This window comes from Curcuma longa, chromosome 8 (genome assembly GCF_044706935.1).
Source record: "Curcuma longa cultivar G26 ecotype Majalengka, Jawa Barat chromosome 8, ITB_CL_G26_1.1, whole genome shotgun sequence".
In the NCBI taxonomy this organism is placed as follows: domain Eukaryota; kingdom Viridiplantae; phylum Streptophyta; class Magnoliopsida; order Zingiberales; family Zingiberaceae; genus Curcuma; species Curcuma longa.
Window position 1 is genome coordinate 7,957,640 of NC_133868.1, and position 17,481 is coordinate 7,975,120.

General features: G+C 40.9%; 3 protein-coding genes and 1 pseudogene across 7 annotated transcripts; 3 read left to right on the forward strand and 1 right to left on the reverse strand.

Annotated features, from left to right (window-relative positions):
* The first annotated feature begins 694 nt into the window (after nt 1-694).
* LOC141834087 (putative disease resistance protein RGA4) lies at nt 695-8,823 on the forward strand. Of its 5 annotated transcripts, XM_074721534.1 has the most exons (7): nt 695-1,048; nt 1,716-1,721; nt 3,953-7,084; nt 7,831-7,902; nt 8,026-8,362; nt 8,449-8,522; nt 8,662-8,823. In XM_074721534.1, the coding sequence occupies exons 1-3, from the start codon at nt 725-727 to the stop codon at nt 7,082-7,084; spliced, it is 3,462 nt and encodes a 1,153-aa protein (XP_074577635.1). In that variant the 5' UTR covers nt 695-724; the 3' UTR covers nt 7,831-7,902; nt 8,026-8,362; nt 8,449-8,522; nt 8,662-8,823. The 5 variants fall into 5 exon arrangements, with proteins under 5 accessions (XP_074577635.1, XP_074577630.1, XP_074577631.1 ...); XM_074721529.1 differs by lacking the exons at nt 695-1,048; nt 1,716-1,721 and having other exon boundaries at nt 4,086-7,084; nt 7,825-7,902; XM_074721530.1 differs by lacking the exons at nt 695-1,048; nt 1,716-1,721 and having other exon boundaries at nt 4,086-7,084; nt 8,667-8,823.
* A 56-nt stretch (nt 8,824-8,879) lies between these two features.
* Nucleotides 8,880-10,437, forward strand: LOC141834088 (F-box protein PP2-B10-like). Its single transcript, XM_074721535.1, has 3 exons — nt 8,880-9,252; nt 9,354-9,472; nt 9,929-10,437. Exons 1-3 carry the CDS (start codon nt 8,965-8,967, stop codon nt 10,362-10,364), a joined length of 843 nt encoding a protein of 280 aa, XP_074577636.1. The 5' UTR covers nt 8,880-8,964; the 3' UTR covers nt 10,365-10,437.
* Nucleotides 10,438-11,066: 629 nt separating this feature from the next.
* On the reverse strand, nt 11,067-11,701 carry LOC141832824 (protein LHCP TRANSLOCATION DEFECT-like; annotated as a pseudogene).
* A 2,309-nt stretch (nt 11,702-14,010) lies between these two features.
* LOC141832877 (uncharacterized) lies at nt 14,011-15,282 on the forward strand. The gene is made up of 2 exons (XM_074720239.1): nt 14,011-14,409; nt 14,497-15,282. The coding sequence occupies exons 1-2, from the start codon at nt 14,011-14,013 to the stop codon at nt 15,280-15,282; spliced, it is 1,185 nt and encodes a 394-aa protein (XP_074576340.1).
* The last annotated feature ends 2,199 nt before the right edge of the window (nt 15,283-17,481 follow it).

Below are 17,481 nucleotides of genomic sequence, written 5' to 3' on the forward strand. Positions count from 1 at the left end.
TTTGGCTTTAGATGACTGATCAAATGCTTCTCATTTCTTGCTTTTGCTGGCTAAAGAGGTCCTTGAAAGGCATTTTTATACTCTTTTTTTTTTTTCAAAATTAAACATAGCTTAAAATTTAAATCATGTTTCGAGTCTGATTTAATGAAATCAAATTCCTTCTCATGTGTAGAATAAAAAACAACAGATCTATTAAACGCGTGTCTCGGCAAATTGAGTCTAAATGAAAGGGGAAAAAATAGATCAAATGAAAGGGGAAAAAGAAAGAAAAATCGGCGATGTGCTCAAGAGGTTAAACGATGTGTTGGGAGGACTGCAAGTAAAAGGGAATTTTTATAAGGAACCCTGTGAAAAAAGAAACCTTTCAAAACCGTTAAATTAAAAAGTTTAAGTGCAAATCAATTAATTTATTTTTTTATAGAGAAATCAATGCTTAAGTTGATCAGATCTTATTTATTTGTATGCTACTGCCAACTGCCAACTGTCAACTGCATTTGTCCCCAGACAAATACTAATTGCGTCACAATCTGTGACAAATTCATCACTCGTGGTACATAAGCGCTCATAAAAGTCAAAGATATCCAGACAAAGTTGAATCTTCCTTGAAGTTGAGCACCACACGAAAAATAAATACATTTATTTTTTAAAAAAAAATAAAGTAGGTATGGAACTTTAAAAGCCCTCATGGTCTCCTTTCTCCTCTTCTCCAGCTAAGACCGTAAACATGGACCCAGTCGGCGTCTCAGTGATGGTCGGAGAATGGTTTGCGGGCTACGTCTTTGATAAGCTCAAGGAGAAGCTCATGGAGATGCTGGTCAACTTCGTCACGTCCCATGATTCCGACCACAGGGATCAGCTCACTGACGTGGAGGAGAAGCTCAAGGAGATACAAGATCGACTTCCTCGCATCCAAGCCGTGATCCATGCAGCAGAGGGCAGGCCGATCAGGGACCCAGCCTTGGTCAACTGGCTGCGGCAACTTAAAGAGGCGGCCTACGAAATGGACGACCTAATGGATGAGATAGAGTACAAACAACTAAGGGATCAGGTATTACATTAGATATGTGTATATTTGTGAAGATTTATATAGATTTGATTGATTTAGTTATAATTTTTTCTTTGTAAATAGTTGTTTAAATTAAAAATTTATTCGTGCTTATCTATGTTTGTTAGACATCAAAATAATTATATTTAATCTTATTATTGTGATCAATAAGATTCATTCATTCTCAAAACATCTAATCCGATTCGAAATCAAGGAAGAGAGAATCATCAATAGAGACATTGGTGAAGGGTTGGAGCTCTTTGTGTAGAATCTCTGCGATAATCAAAGAGAGTTAGAATGGACGCCCAGTAGATCTTTACGTGGTCACTCCTCAAGTCAGTTCAGTGATCGATGGAAGAATGTGTAAAAGAAGTTGAAGAAGAATGCGTGTAGAAATTGGGTGTGCCCATATCTTACCTCGACAAAGGAAGCGGAGCCCACGTTCTCCACTTGTCCCACCTCTAGGTTGAGGGGATGTCCCACTCACTCACATTGACCACATCGTCCATACATAGGCATCAAATGATAAGAGTCTTAGAGTCCGAAGCAAGATCTAGGGATCAGGAATCAAGTGTCAGGTAGTGTTGAGTAGTTTTGGTCCCCGAATTGGGAGTCGGATGCGCATAACCTGAGTTCTAGAGTAGGGTGCTGAGTAGCCTTGGTCTCAAAGTTGGAAGTTGGGCGTCACGTAGCCGTGTCTGGTTCGACCCCCACAGGGTCTAGACTTGCACCTCACCCGGATTAGGCTCGACCATGTTTGACTTCTGACTTACAATTCTTGACTTTCTATACCACAGGGAGGTTAGGCAGTCCCTCCCATATCATGGATCTCCTTTTCCAATCTAATCGAAAGACGTAGGAGCTCGACTGATTTGACAGTGGTGTGATGTCTTAAGCCATGAGTCGGACTCCGAAAATAGGACCGAGTCTACTTTTCGTGCCTCGGTAATCTACGAGATTGACAATCATTAAAGATTGTGATATGCGAGATTGCCTATTGAGCGTCCTCCTGGGATGGCATGCGAGGTCATCAATGCTACCTAGCCTAGTAATTAATGCAAGTGTGCTCTGATTGCAATAGCCACCGAGGCCATCACGAGGAGCTAATTGACTAGATGGATGAAATCTCTCGGATTCGAGTGCTTTTAGAGGGGGTGACTCCTACTAGTCCGGATGGTTGAAGGTTTCGTCCTGTCATTAATGTAAGGCACAATTGCCGAGACCACATGGGCGATGTGGCCGATGCCACAGTTGAGATGACTCATCTCTCGACCCTGAATCCGATGGTGATACTGAACAACCCGCCTTTTTGCTCTGCGCTCGTGTTTCTCTGACTTTTGGCGATCCTCCCTAAGTAAGTCCTCCGTCTCTACCTTCGTTTTATTGAGACCATCATGACTTCCGACAAGCCTTCCTCCGACCCTTCTTTTACTTTTCGGTATGAGGCCACCCAATCAACCTATACTTAAATAATCCTTTTCTTCATGGCTCGTTAGATGAAGGGGGTTTTTATCGCCCAACCCCCGGGATTCCTTGATCATAACTATCCCATCTATGTTTGCAAGTTAAATAAGGTCATTTATGGTCTTAAGTAGGCATTCCGTGCTTGGTTTCAGGAGCTGCGCAAATTTCTCCTTCATCTTAGTTTTCCAAACTCTCAATCTGATGCATCTCTCTTTATTCTACATCGTCAAGGGCACACACACCTTATATTTTTAGTATATGTTGACGATTTAATTCTTACAGGTAGTCATGCACCACTCATTTATAATATTATTAAGCAACTTGCGCCATGATTTTCTATCAAAAACTTGGGATGTTTGTCATATTTTCTTAGTATTGAAATGTTTCCTTATTCTCGTGGGCTAGTTATATCTCAATAGTGTTATGTACTTGATCTTTTTTACTCAGTTCAACATGCACAATTCGAAGCCTGTCCCAAACCCCTTAACACCACTATTACGTTAGCTTTTCATGATAGTGTCGCTCTCATAGATGCCACTCGCTACAGGCAAGCCGTGGGTGGTCTTCAATACTTGCTTGTCACTCGCCCTAACTTCGTCTTTACTATTAATCGTCTCTTCCAATTCATGTGTGCCCCTTTCGAATACCATTAGGATGCGATCAAGTGTCTGTTTTGCTATCTCCATGATTCTCTTCCTATCTTTTCATGGTTTTACTGATATTGATTGGGATGACAATCTTGATGATGGTTGTTCCACCGAAGTATATGTTATTTTCCTTGGCTCCAATCCGATCTCTTGAAACTCTAAGAAATAAAAATTCATCACTCGGTCCTCGATGGAAGCTAAGTCATTACATCATGATGCTCATCAAATTTCTTAGATTTGTTCTCTCTTTCAAGAATTGTGTGTTCCTATTTCGTCTATAACTTTCATCTATGGTGATAATATCAGAGCCATCTATTTATGTGCTAATTCGATTTTTTACTCTCGTATAAAGCAATTTGAGCCATTACATCAGATGCTATTGAAATTTCTTAAATTTGTTATCTCTTTCAAGAATTGTGTATTCTTATATCTATCCTCTATAGTGATAATATCTGAGCCACTTATCTATGTGTTAATCTGATTTTTTACTCTTGTATAAAGTATTTTATCTTGGGCTACCATTTTGTTCGCGAACTTATCCAAGATGTCAAGCTACGTGTTTCTCATGTCTCGTCAAGAGATCAACATATTAGATTAGATATGTGTATACTTGTGAAAATTTATGTAGATTTGATTGATTTAATTGTCATCTTTAATCGATCTCATTCTTGATAAATAATTGTCTAAATTAAAAATCTATTGGTACTTTTCTAGATTTTTTAGATGTTAAAATAATTGTATATAATTTTTTTATTGTGATCAATGAGATTCAATTATTCTCAAAACATGATATCAGGACAGGGACAAGGTGAGTGCTTTCACCGCATCGGCTCTTAGATTTTTCAACAGCCTATTTGTTTCTGATGATGAACTCAAGAGGTTGAAGAATCTGCTGGGGGATGTGGATAAAATTTACTCCGAAATCGAACGCAAAAAAGTTGAGCTGGATGAGGACAATGCAAAGCATGCCAGATCAATAAGGGAGACGAGCTCCTTCACTGACGAATTGATGGTGTTTGGGAGAAATAAAGAGACGGAAAAGATACTTGGGATGTTGTTGAGTTCGGGAAATGATGCTGATTTCCGCAACACGGGAGCCGGCAGCAGCAGCCATGTGAGTCTTGGTGTGCTTCCAATTGTTGGCATTGGGGGAGTTGGGAAGACAACCCTAGCACAGATTATTTTCACTCATCCCAGGGTTGCTGACCATTTTGAGCTCAGAAAGTGGGTTTATGTATCTGATGATTTCTATGTGAAAAGGATTGCAAGAGAATTGGAAGGTCAGGTGACTTCCCATTCTCGCCCTGAGCATATTAGTTTAGATGAACAGCTAACTAATCTCAGTCATGCTACTGCAAGGAAAAGATTTTTGTTTGTACTTGATGACGTATGGGATGAAACCGGAAGAAAGTGGACGGAGCTTAGAAGTGCCTTGACCAATGGGAAAAAAGGAAGCACTGTTCTGATAACAACTCAAAGTCCATTAGTTGCTAAAGCTATGGGAACGCTGGACCCAATCGAGTTAGACCCTTTAAAGGAAAGTGATTATTGGAGGCTTTTTAAGCATTGTTCATTTGGTTCGACAGTGATTGATTCATATCTAAAAAGAAAGTTGAAAGTAATTGGTCAAGAAATCGCATATAAGCTAAATGGTTTGCCATTAGCAGGGAAGGTATTGGGAAGTTTGTTACATACAAGATTGGAAGAACAGTATTGGAAAATGATCCAAGAAAGTGAATGGTGGGAAAATGATTTTGTCTTGGAAAATATCCTTCCATCTCTAGGTCTGAGTTACCAGCACCTCAGCTCAAATGCAAAACAGTGCTTTGCTTTCACTGCCATGTTCCCAAAGGGCCACAAATTTGATAAAGAACAGCTAGTTGAGATGTGGATAGCTCAAGGTTTTGTCAGTCCAGGAACTCAGCATGGAAGGATGACACTGGAGGATATTGGGAATGAGATTTTTTATGAGCTAACTCGCAGATACTTCTTCCTACCTACTTTAGAAGAAAGCTATATAATTCATGATCTGATACGAGAGGTGGCAGTGTATATTTCAAGGGACGAGTGCTTTGTGATTGATGATGAACCTTCCAAAATTCCACAAACTGCTCGTCACTTGACAGTAATAAAGACAGCTAAACTTGACACACTGGCAGAATTATCAAAGCTTCATAAAGTGAGAACACTTGTATTCTACCGTGATTATCATCCTGAAGATTTTTTGTCCTTGGGAGAAAATGGTTCTAGAAAATTATGTGAATCACTGGAAGGACTCTTGAAAAGTCTAAAGAATTTAAGAATATTGGATTTATCATACATGCGCATACGCTTGAAGAAGCTACCAAGTGCTACCTGTGATCTTTCACATCTCCGATATTTGGACATTTCCAGCACGAATATTCGTCGGCTTCCTGGATCATTCTCTAAGATTTACCATTTGCAAGTGCTGAATTTGAACCAGTGTTTCATAGAAAAACTACCAGAAGGAATGAATAGGCTTATCAAATTGCGGCATTTACATGCTGATGCAGACACAATTGCTCTAGTAGATGGGATTGGGAGATTGACTGACCTTCAAGAACTAGATGAATTCCGTATTACCAGGAAGAGGGGGCACCAGATTGGAGAGCTGAAAGAATTACGAAATATTCGAAGGCGATTAATCATAAAGAATCTTGAGTGTGTTGAATCTCAAGAGGCCTCGGAGGCAAAACTAACGGACAAAGAACACCTTGATCATCTTGAGCTCAACTTCAACGCAGGTACAAGGAGCCAGGGAGATATAGAGAAGGATATAATGGATGGCCTTGAACCTCATTACAATCTAAAGACACTTAAGATTCAGCACTATGGAGGTTTGAATTCCCCATGTTGGTTGGAGGAGAATCATCTTACAAATTTGGAATCCATTCATCTCAATTGGTGTAGTAGGTGGGAAGATCTTCCACCATTGGGCCATCTCCCGTTTCTGAGGGACTTACATATTTGGAACCTTCCAGTAAGAAGAATTGGTGCCCAATTTTATGGAGATGCTGATCAGGTCTTCCCTTCACTGCAAGAAATAATGTTTCATACCTTGTATGAATGGGAGGAGTTGTCTGAATCAGACAGTAGGCCAATTTTTCCTCGCCTTAGCAAAATGAAAATTGAAAATTGCCTTAAGCTAAGAAGAATCCCTGTTTTCCCTTTGAAATCAATGAAACATCTTGATATTTGGGATTCTGGTGATATTGGCAATGCCCTGCCTGAGTATCTGCTAACTTTAACCTCTCTGACAGTCTTGGACTTGAATAATTGTGCACAAAGAGCATCTGTGTCTCTATACAACCTTAGATTCCTTGAGCACTTAAAACTGGTTCGATGTCCAGAGTTGAGCTTAATTGGTGGATTACAGTCTCTTACAAATCTGAAAGACATAACTATTGAGAAATGCCCAAGGCTAATTGGACCTGCACAAATGCCAGCGCAACCATATGTTGAACAGGATTTGACATCTCTGTGCACCGTTTGCATCGATGATAATATTCTCAAACATGTTTGGGCAATACTAGGAAGGACCCCATGTATTCAGGTGCTCAGCATCCAACATTGTAATGATCTTTCTCGCTTCGACCCTAAGCAAGAGGAGTGGTTTCAGCAACTGACTGCTCTAAATGCCCTCCAGTTCCAGGACTGTCCAAAACTGCGAAAGCTTCCTTCTTCCTTAGGAACTGCCTCCTCCATCAAGATTTTAAGCATTCACGGTTGCCCAAAAATTGAGTCACTGCCAGATGATGGTCTCCCGTTCCTGCTTCAAAATCTGGAAATGCACGGATGCACTATATTGAAAGACCGATGCAGGAAGGATGATGGGGCAGACTGGCCACTGATTTCAAATATCCCCAACATTAACATTGATGGTGAAATAATACAGGAGTTGATATAGGTATGTTTTCTCATTATGCATTTCTTTGAAGTTCTTAGGTACTTATTTTTATTTTATTAAATAGTTTATTATGCCCATTTAGCTGCTATAACAATAAATTAATAAAGTTCGTTTAAAGTTAATCACATAAAGTAAGAAAAAAGTAAGCGTTAGTGTAATTAAGTTTTGGAATGATGAAATAATAAATAGATCAGGGATTTATCATAAAACATAATATATATATATATATATATATATATACATATAAGCATAATAATAAGTAATATTGTAATTAATAACTGCATCTTCAAGCAAATTACATTCGATAAATTATATGAAAAATCGAAATTGTGTAAATGCAATGGCAAATTTGCCCTCATGCGTAACTATCGTCAATGATACTTTAAAAACTATAGAACACATCTGTTTTGTCAGAAAAGTTTGCTAATACTGAAGTAGGACTCACAGAACTTAGAGAGAGAGAAAAATATTAGATGATGAAAATATTTAATCACTAATAACAAATATTTAAAAGGAGATGAAACAACTTAGTCAAGAAATCATCTCAAAACTGATAATAATTAGATTAGGTTAGAATTGATAATGGGGATATAATTAGAAGGAAGAATAAAAAAAGGATAATGATATTTAAAAATATTTTCTGGATCTATCATTTTCCTTTTATAAAAGCACATTCCTTTAATTTGTTGTTGATATTTTCTTTTCTTTCATGTCTATTAAATGCCCTTTCCCCTTGAAAGTCTCAGGTATTGGCTTCCTAGCTAGAGCTTGGTAAATGATTGCAAAAGCAAGTTGCAAGAGGAGTTTGCTATAATGAGGTCCTTCTCGTTTGCTCATTCTTTTTTATAATTGGCAGCAATCCCAGATTGCTTAGATGCTATGTGATTTGTCGAAACTAATTAAAGCTTGCATTGATTATCATATATTAACAAACGGTTAAGGTGGTGTTCCGGCCAATTCGCCGTGGACGGTTCAACTACCGGTTCAAAACTGCTGACGTCCATGCTCCTTGAAGAGAATCGCCGGGGGAGATGAGGGGACTTGAAAAACACTAAAGAAAAGGGTTAGAATGGCGTCGGGGGACCCCGGAAAACCACTTCGACGCTCAAGTTAGAACAAAGAAAGAAGGAAAAGAATAACATGCGGGTATAAAATGAGAGAGAAATAGAGAGAGAGAGCCCCTTTTTCTTCATACCTGCGGGGTTTATATAGTATCAGGCGGAGCGTCATCTGTGGAGATCAGCACATTTGATTGGCTATTAAAGCGCTATTAATGTGGTAAGGATAATCTTTGAGGGTTTTCGAATATCCAATGGTTCAAATTTGCCGATCTTCATCTGACGGTCTTGTGCATTAATGTGCAGGATTTAGAGGGTCAAGTTTGGGGACTTGGTCGTCGTCCTTATCCTTTTGGACAAGTGATAACTAGCCGGATCAGGTGGTCCAAAGAAAATGCTAAGATCATGCATGAGCATTTGTAGATCCTTATAGAAATTCATTTTCTCAGACAGCATTCTCATAGTAATTGCAGCGAATCATTAATTTGCAAAATTATCAATAATATGTTTAATTTACAGGGCAGAATGGATTCAAATAGGGAGCAAAATTCATAGAATGAAGGACGGCCTCAGTAAAATTGGGAGTTGTTTGTTGAAGGTAAAACTATACAGATCAGAACCAACCAATTCCCAGCACCATGATCGTTGACTTAATCTGCAGGTTGTAGCAGTAAGCGCGAAGACTTGAGTAGGTCAACATGTTTAGTTTGTCTACGGAAATTTCCAAGAAACAAATCTTCAAATTAATGCCATGACTTCTGCTTAGTCTTTGGTGGAACTAATATTTTTCCCCCATTACTTGTGATCAAATTGAACCAGGCAATGGCAACAGAGAAAAGAGGGCGGCCATCCACTTGCGGCTTCTCCATGCTACCGGAGAAGTGCATCAGCTACCTGCTCTCCTTCACTTCGCCTTGTGACATCTGCAGGTTGTCGCTGGTCTCCAAGTCTTTCCTCGCTGCGGCACAAACTGATCTCTTGTGGGAGTCCTTCCTGCCTCCGGACGTCACTGAGATATTATCGCGGGCCGTTCATCCGGTGGACTACTCCTCCAAGAAGGAGCTCTATTGCAGCCTCTGCCAACCCCTCCTCGTCGACGACGGCAAACTGGTAGGTAAATTCATGTCATGTGCACAATATATCACGGCGCTGATAATTCTGAATTTGATTGCACAAGTAGCGCTGCAATTGACTTGTTGTTCAATGTACAGAGCTTCCAATTGGAAAAGTCAACAGGAAAGAATATGTACATGCTATCTCCGGAAACCATGCATATACCCTGGATCGATCATCCTCAACATTGGAGATGGAGTTCTCTTCCCCGCTCCAGGTAAATCCTATTTTACCATCTATTTAAGGTAAAACATTGTCACTCTTTTACCATCTCTTTTCAAAATGCTCTCATAATTTTAAAATCGTTTAAAGATCTCCTTTTCTTTTCAAACTATTCTTATTTCACCCTGTAACCATTAATAGCATTAGTTTACTTGATGAAAAATTGACATGGTGCATATATACCTGACATACCCACCGAATCATTATCATTACTTCCATTATGAGAATTATAAAGGTTTTCATGAGTTTCTTCTTTTCAATTGTTCAACAATAAATATGAATTTTCAACACTCACTTTATGCCCGTTTGCCCTGCTCACCACCTTGTGGACGGATGGTGTGGTTGCTACATCTTGATACTTGAAGCTTTGTGTTTATTCCTTTCCATCTTACTACTATATATATAGTTGATTGTTCGATATGATGTTTTGATTCACAACAAGTTTATTCAGGTTCAGTAAGCAGGCAGAGCTTGTATCTGTTTGCTGGCTGGAGATCACCAGCAGCATAGACAGTCGATTGCTCTCCCAAAAGACAATGTATACAGCATACATGTTCTATAAGTTAAATCCCGATTCATATGGTCTTGATTCCAATTCCCAAAAGGCCTCCATCAAATTAGGAGCTCATTCACAAGAACAACGTGTCTCTTTGATACCAGATGATGAAGAGGATGATGAGGATGAAGTAGAAAAACAAATACAATTGAGAGAGGATGGATGGTTGGAAATGGTGCTAGGCGAGATTTATAACGATCAAGGCGATGAAGGAGATATTGAGATAAAGTTTCTTGACATTGAAGAACTCCATTGGAAGAAAGGCCTTGTTTTCGCTGGCTTTGAGATGAGGCCGACCAAAAGGAAGATGGATGCTGAATTGCTACGTTAATTTGTTTGTAAACTCAATTTAATGTAGTTTTCATGGTGATGTTCTGATACATTTATATGACATTTCGAAGTATTTGATTGTGTATTGTTATAATAATATATGGTTTTAGATGACTCATCAAATGCTTCTCATTTCTTGCTTTTGCTGGCTAAAGAGGTCCTTGAAAGACATTTTTAAACTACTTTTTTTCAAAAATTAAACATAGCTTGAATCATGTTTCGAGTCTGATTTAATGATATTAAATTCTTCCTCATGTGTAGGCTGTGGAATATAAAATAACATATCTATCTGAAATGTGATATTCTTCAACAAGTGAGATAGTCTCCAAGCAAATTGAATCTACATAAATCAGCATCTTAGACGTTCACTTTTCAGTCATATCTTAGAAATTTCAGTCATATCACAAGAATAGAAGCGTACTTTCATATGCATTATCTAAATAAATTGACTAGATATACAAGTCATTGATCACAAGACCTGTTGGAACTTAGCTTCAAAATTAACTAGATATTTCATTCCCCCTTTGTGAAGGATGAAGCTTCCACTATAGCAAAAGAGCAACCTCAGCTCTCTTTATTTGTCATGCAAACCAAAATATGCAACAGTTACTGTTTCCAAAACTAGAGATTTATTACATACAACAATACAGTAAAAGAGAAAAAATAACAGCATATTCTAGTCAAAGAACAGCATGATCAGTCAGTCAAATCCTTGCTCAAACATTTTAAACAGAAAAACCTAAGATTAGCTCTTTGATCTCGCCGTTGGTGGCTGTCCTATCCAAAGCTGTCCTTCCGTCTGCATCTCTCACATCGTACCTGGCACCTGCTCTCATCAGCTCCTCAATCTTAGGCTTGTCACCTTCAGAGGCAGCTAGCATCAGCAAGATATCCACAGGCTGAATGCCTAGGTTTAGCAGTGCTTGTATTTTCTCATAGGATCCCTCCGCATCCGCCATTCTCATGCTGTTGAAGTACTGCAAAGGTAAAAAAAAAAACGTCTTTATCAATCCAATTGAGATTTCCAATTCCGAATCATGATCTTCGCCAAAAAATCTCAAATTTGACCTATAGCGGAAAGTAAACAACTGAAATAGGGTTAGGAGTTTACCTGCTGGACATCGTCCTGATCAAAATCATCCCGCGTCTTTGGGCCGTCGGTGACGACGCGATTCCCGAGGCGGAGCCAGAAAAAGGCACTGGATCCCTCGTCCGGCGTGACCTTGGCGCCGAAGCAGCAGAGGCGCCGGCGCAGGACGTCGAACGGAGAACTCAAATTCTCGTCGGAAGAAGCAGGAGGAAGCAGGAGGACGGCAAACTGCAAGGAATCGAAGCCATGAATGACTATTGTCTCCTTCAATCTATCTTCTCCCGGCGCGGGATGGAAAGATGGGATTTTTAAGGCGACGGGATCCGGAATGTGAGGGTAAGGGACGGTGAAGGAGGAGATCACGGCGAATGATTCCTGATCCGGAACCGGAAGGCAACAGATTCAGTCATTCAATTCGAAAAATATTGAGGATAAGATCGTCATTCTTCTCGCTTTACCGTATCTTCATCTCCGTCGTGGCGATACCTACTAATTTGGCTAAATTAGCGTTTAGATTTCTTTCTTAAAAAGGAAATCATTAGGCAATAATATTAGTAATGAATCTAATACAACATGGAAATTAATTGACTGAAAAGTCAACCAAACCAAACAATATAACAAGTTTTCGAGCCATTGTCTTACATAATCCTTCTTCTGCCATTTTATTAAATTTTTATATTTCTTGGTGTTTTATTGAACCGATTTGGCCATCGTGTCAGGGCATTTTTGTTTTTTATTGTTCAAGCAATTCTTTTGGCAAAGATGGTGGTGTAGCCAAATTTTAATTGTATTTCTGTACTTGAGAGTGAATATTGATTAATTATATCTTTTAGGTCAAAGTTGTTTCCCTTGCTCAATTCGTGCATCAATGATTTGTTGGTCATGAAATGCAAAAATATTCTGTAAATATTTTCTTTTTTTAGTTTTATTAAATACTTTATAACCTTTGTGACGTGATTATTCTTTTATAAAATCAAAATTTTATTTACTAATTGAACGCTTATTTTTTCTAGGAATTTAGATTTAATATTTTTTTACTTTTATAGCTGTAATTATTTTTTATTGAGTTAAATATTTTGCAAAAATAGAGATTATTTTTGCATGAATTTAAATTTTTTTTTATATTTTTATTGGCATGATTGTCGCCATTTTTTGCATACCTAATTTTTTTAGAGCGCTGATAGAGAGCATGAAAAATTAGCAGGAAAACGTAACATGACATACGTGGCAGTCCACGTATGCCATGCCACGTGGTAAAGTTTTTTCTGCCGCTGCAAAGAGAAAAAATCGTAAATCCATCGAAATTTTTCCCTCCGCGCCTTTTCCTTCTTCCTCCTCCTCTCGTCCACTGCCACCCACGTTCTTCCTCCTCCTCTGTGACCGTCGCCGCCACATCTTCCTCTCCTCTGTAATCGCTGCCGTCGCATCTTCTTTCCTCCTCTGCGACCGCCGCTGCCGCATCTTCCTTCTTCCTCCTCTGCGACAGCCGCCGCCGCATCTGATTTGCAGCAAAGTTCTGAAGTCGAACAGGTAAGCAGTAAGTGACCTTACCTGTTCTTTAAGGAAAGCACGCATGCGTTTTTCTGTCGCGCCGAATGCTGAGGGAGAATGTCATAAGCATAAGCCCGATGAGTCTCGCTAGCTAGCTATCAACTCCACGTCAGTGATAATTCCATCAATAACTTGGAATTTAGTCGGGGCCTGCAATGGATTCCTCTGTTTTGCATCAGCTGATCATGAATGTGTCCTGATATATAATCCTATCACAAAAGAGTTTGTCATACTACCGAAATCTACTAGATTGTTGTTGCGAAGAGGGAAGGAAAGGAGGCGCGTGGTGGAGGCGGTGTTGTGAGGCAAAGGAAGGAAAGGAGATGCAAGATGGAGGCCAGCGAAGGTTGTTCTCTGATTGCTCACAATGGAAAGGCGTCCGCCGGAGGCTGATAGCGACGACGACAGAAATGCAACGGCGGTCACGTTGCTGCTCGAAAAGGATTTCGAAGGTTTCCTCCGAAAGGAAGGTGGGATGCGGACTTTTCCTGCGGCGGAGAAAAAAGTTTCGGGGAAGAGGGAAAAGAGTTTCGAAGGTTTCCTCCTTCAACGCGAAAGGAAGATGGGATCCTCCGCGGGGATGCGGCGGGGAAGAGGGAAAAGGGTTTCGGGGAGGATACGGTGGGGAAGAGGGAAAAGGGTTTCGGGGAAGAGGGAAAAAGGAGCGCGCCGCAGCAAAAAAAAAAACTCTGAAAAAAACTCCGCGTGACATGAGATACGTGGAATGCCACGTAAGTCATGCTACTTTTTCCTGCTAATTTTTCCTGCAGCGAATCATTTCTGATTTTTTTAATAATACAAATAAAAAGCAACAAACACATAATTCTTTAAATAGATCCGAATCAAACATGCGTTACACTTCCTCGTGTCGTGCTTCCAATTATCAATAGTCAACACCACCCTATAAAAGTCAACGCCTGCATGGATCTTTAAATAGATGTCAAGCGAATCTCCGCTCAACGCCATCTAATGATTGATTCTTCCCTGCTCGCCCAAGCACGACGCAATGGCAGGCTCCGGAGAACAATTAGCCATCGGATACCTCTCCGACTACAGCGAAGAGGAATCCGATACTCAGGAGAAGGAGAAGCAGATATCGGTGGATCCTGTGTCGCTGAGGCAAGCCAACAATTTGCAGTCCGCCGGCGGCCCAGCTAGACCTCCGCCGGTGCTCCATAGGCCCAAGTTTGTGAGCTGTAGCCTCCCGGGTTCCGCCTACTCCTCGCCCGTTAGGAGCCCCAATAAGCCGGAGCAGCAGCAGCGCGATTATTACCGCTCCCGGTTCGCGTGGGAAAGCAACGCGTCGCTCCGCCGGAGCAAGTCCTGCGGCGAGGGAAGGATGTCGACGACGTCGGCGGAGTTCATCGACATAGCCTCTAGGAGACCCAGCATTTCTTCACCAAAAGTATATATATATTTGGAATCGTAGAATCTTCTTAATTTTTGTTTGTTTCGATATCGAAATTATAGATGTACTCTGTTCGATTTACAGGTTATTGATCAGAAGAAGCAATCGTTCGGCGACGTCGCTGGCTCTCGTCGCTTCGCCAACGAAGCCAACCATGACGGCAACAGCTTCAAGCAACCAAAACCGGCAATTCCTCTCCCTCCGTCAAGCAATCACGGCGGCGGCAACGACGATAAGTTCAAGTGTGGGTGCTTGTTCCTGCCCAGCCTCGCTCACAAGAAGAAACCTGTAGTGTTGGATCGCAAACCAAGCGCCTTTGGCCATCATCTAGACGATCGATCTCAATCTCCACAACGACAACAACGCGAAGAAGAAATAGTGCGAACAAAAATTGAAGAACCGATGCTGCAATTCGAGAAAGAGAGATCGTTAGAAAGCTCAGTTCAGGAGACGGCCGGTGGGGCTGCTCCGCCGTCGAGCAGGATGAGCACGGCGTCGAAGGCCGCGTCGCTCGAGAAGTTCTCGTGCGGCTCCTGGTCGTCTTCGGCACTTCTGGGGAGCGACGGAAGCGACGGGCGGAACTCGTACTTCGACCTGCCCATGGAGCTCATCCGGAGCGGCGGCGACGAGACTGACTCGCCGGTGCGGACGGCGTTCGTGTTCGAGAAGGAGCTAGTGAAGAGGGGGTCGTTGAGGAAAGCTGGGTCAGCGAGGAAGTCGTCGCTGCAGTTGAACCGGCACGTGCGGTTCTCTACGTCCACGGGGCCGGTATCGTCGTGCCCGTCCTCGCCGGCGGCGCCGTGCATCACGCCAAGGTTGAGGAAGGCCAGGGAGGAGTTCAACGCCTTTTTGGCAGCCCACAATGCTTAATAAATATTAATGAGTTTCTATTTGATGAATTTTAATTTAGCTAATTTATGTGTGATTAATGTTTTGTTTTCTTTCCAAAGATTGTGCAAAGGTCATGAAACTGAAATGAATACAAGATTATTATGCTCTATAATTCAAGCTTATCCCTTTCCTTCACAGCTCAGTGGCAGATACAGCAACTGAATGGATACTCGAGAGAGAAAGTTCATATGATCAATCAGTAATAAAAGCTATCCAGTACTGTAGTTTCCTTGATCTGGGAGTGCTAATCAGCAAATTGAACGATGCTTGTTCTGAATTTGCTAGAATATCTTTCATACCATATTCTTAGTGTGGGGCATCTCGAGATTGTTAAAGATTGAAGCAAAGGCGGCAACTGTTCACTTGCAGAGAAATGGAGCTCCGGGCAACTACTAAGGACCATACACTTCAGGGATGAAAGAGACTGTAGACCTTCAACATAGTAGGGCTCATATGTTGAAGTCGAGAAACAGTCAACAGAAACAAGCTTCGGACAATCCAAAACAACAAGTTCTTCGAGTATCCTAAAATTGTGCAGTGGAAGGGCTTTCAAGTTTTCAAGGCAGGAAATCTTCAAAGTTGTGAGAAGAGTTAGGCCTGGTAGTGAATCAAGCAGCACCCTCTCACTCCATCCATTTATCATCAAAGCTCGCAAGGACGGAAGATCAATGAGTCTGCAACCGGAGCAATTTTCTACAGCCAGCACTGACAGGTAAGAGAGATTGCGCAGTTCATTCATCGCTGCAACATTAGAGGCATGCAAGCTAAGAAGTGCAGCAAGTGAGGAAGGCAGGTCCAAGGTCAATGCAGGACAATCTTCAACTTTTATTTCCTGGACAGAGGGTGAAAGACATGGCAAGCCCTTCAGCTTCATACAATCTTGTACGATAAACTGTCTTAGGTTAGGAAATCCACCATCTGATGCTCCCTTCCATTCCTCCAAACCTGCCATGCTCATCAATTGGAGCCTTCTTAGAGACTGAAAACCCTTCTGTGAACCGTTTCCATAAAATGAAATGTCGATGGATGTTATGCTATTCAGTCTCTCTAAATGAAGTTCCATGAGATATGGCAATTGACCTAGAGCAGGAAGAAATTTGCAGTTGGGGCACAAGTCTAGCTTTATGCTTATTAGATTAGAGTATAGAGGACTGCAAAGCCATTCAGCTAATTTCATTCCTCATAACCTCTTATAAAAGCCAGCTTGTTCAGGCTAGCATTAGGTTGAAGGCACTCGAGCACTTCATCAGCCTCGCCATTTGTAATCGTCTATGGGTGGTCTGAGAGAAGATGTTTCCCACTCCAAATGCAACATGTATATGCGTTGTTCTTAGTTAAGCAAGCATTTCTTGCCTCTTCGACACTAAAGATATCATTGAGCTTCACTTCTTTTAAACTCCTAGAGACAAGAAACAGAGGATCAGAACATTTCAGAGACTTTTCTTGAATTGCAGATGCTAACTCTTTTTGTTAATTCTAGAGGAGAATTAAGCAAAGAGAACCAAATATATGCAAAGAACCAGTTGCTGATATAGTAAACATAGAAGATATTGAAGCAGCGGCAGTTAAATTTTAGCTTTCTAAACTACACTAACTGTGGCAAAAGCCGATTGTTCATGCTGCATTTGACACCATGCATGTGGATCAAACAAATTAGGCTGAAGAAAAGCATGAATCAAAATAGAACCACAAGCAGTTCAAAAGCTATAAAATGAGGTTGAAGTGAGAATATGGTATGTAAATGTACCTCGTAGATTTTTGACATGGGTCAACTTGCCAGCAATTCTGTGGTACCAGTTTATCAGTAAGGTAGACTTGGTGACATCAAGCAATTGAAGGCTTTCTGGTACTTGGTACTCCGGCAACAATTTGAGCTTGGGGCATTGGAACGACCTCGAGATTCTTAAGGAACAATGTTGTTGGATACCCATAAGAGGGGAATTCTCAGAATACAACGTTTGCAGGTTGGAACAGTCTGAGATGTGAAGTCCTTTCAGAGAAAGTAAAGTTGTCTAATGGAAGGCGCCTCAAAGACGGACAAGAAATAACTGTAAGTTCATTTAGATGAGGGAAATAACCATGTTCAGCACCAAACCATTCCACCATTTTGTAAATCGAACTTAGTCGAAGCTTCTTAAGTGATGGAAATCCCCCATGAAAAAATACAGGGCCAATATA

Excerpts from the sequence above, each read along its gene's own strand:
- LOC141834087 (XM_074721534.1), top strand. The coding sequence starts at position 725 with ATGGACCCAGTCGGCGTCTCAGTGATGGTCGGAGAATGGTTTGCGGGC.
- LOC141834088 (XM_074721535.1), top strand. The coding sequence starts at position 8,965 with ATGGCAACAGAGAAAAGAGGGCGGCCATCCACTTGCGGCTTCTCCATG. Across the intron at positions 9,253-9,353 it reads TCGTCGACGACGGCAAACTG|AGCTTCCAATTGGAAAAGTC; the intron begins GTAGGTAAATTC and ends TTCAATGTACAG. Across the intron at positions 9,473-9,928 it reads AGTTCTCTTCCCCGCTCCAG|GTTCAGTAAGCAGGCAGAGC; the intron begins GTAAATCCTATT and ends AAGTTTATTCAG.
- LOC141832877 (XM_074720239.1), top strand. The coding sequence starts at position 14,011 with ATGGCAGGCTCCGGAGAACAATTAGCCATCGGATACCTCTCCGACTAC. Across the intron at positions 14,410-14,496 it reads CCAGCATTTCTTCACCAAAA|GTTATTGATCAGAAGAAGCA; the intron begins GTATATATATAT and ends TTCGATTTACAG.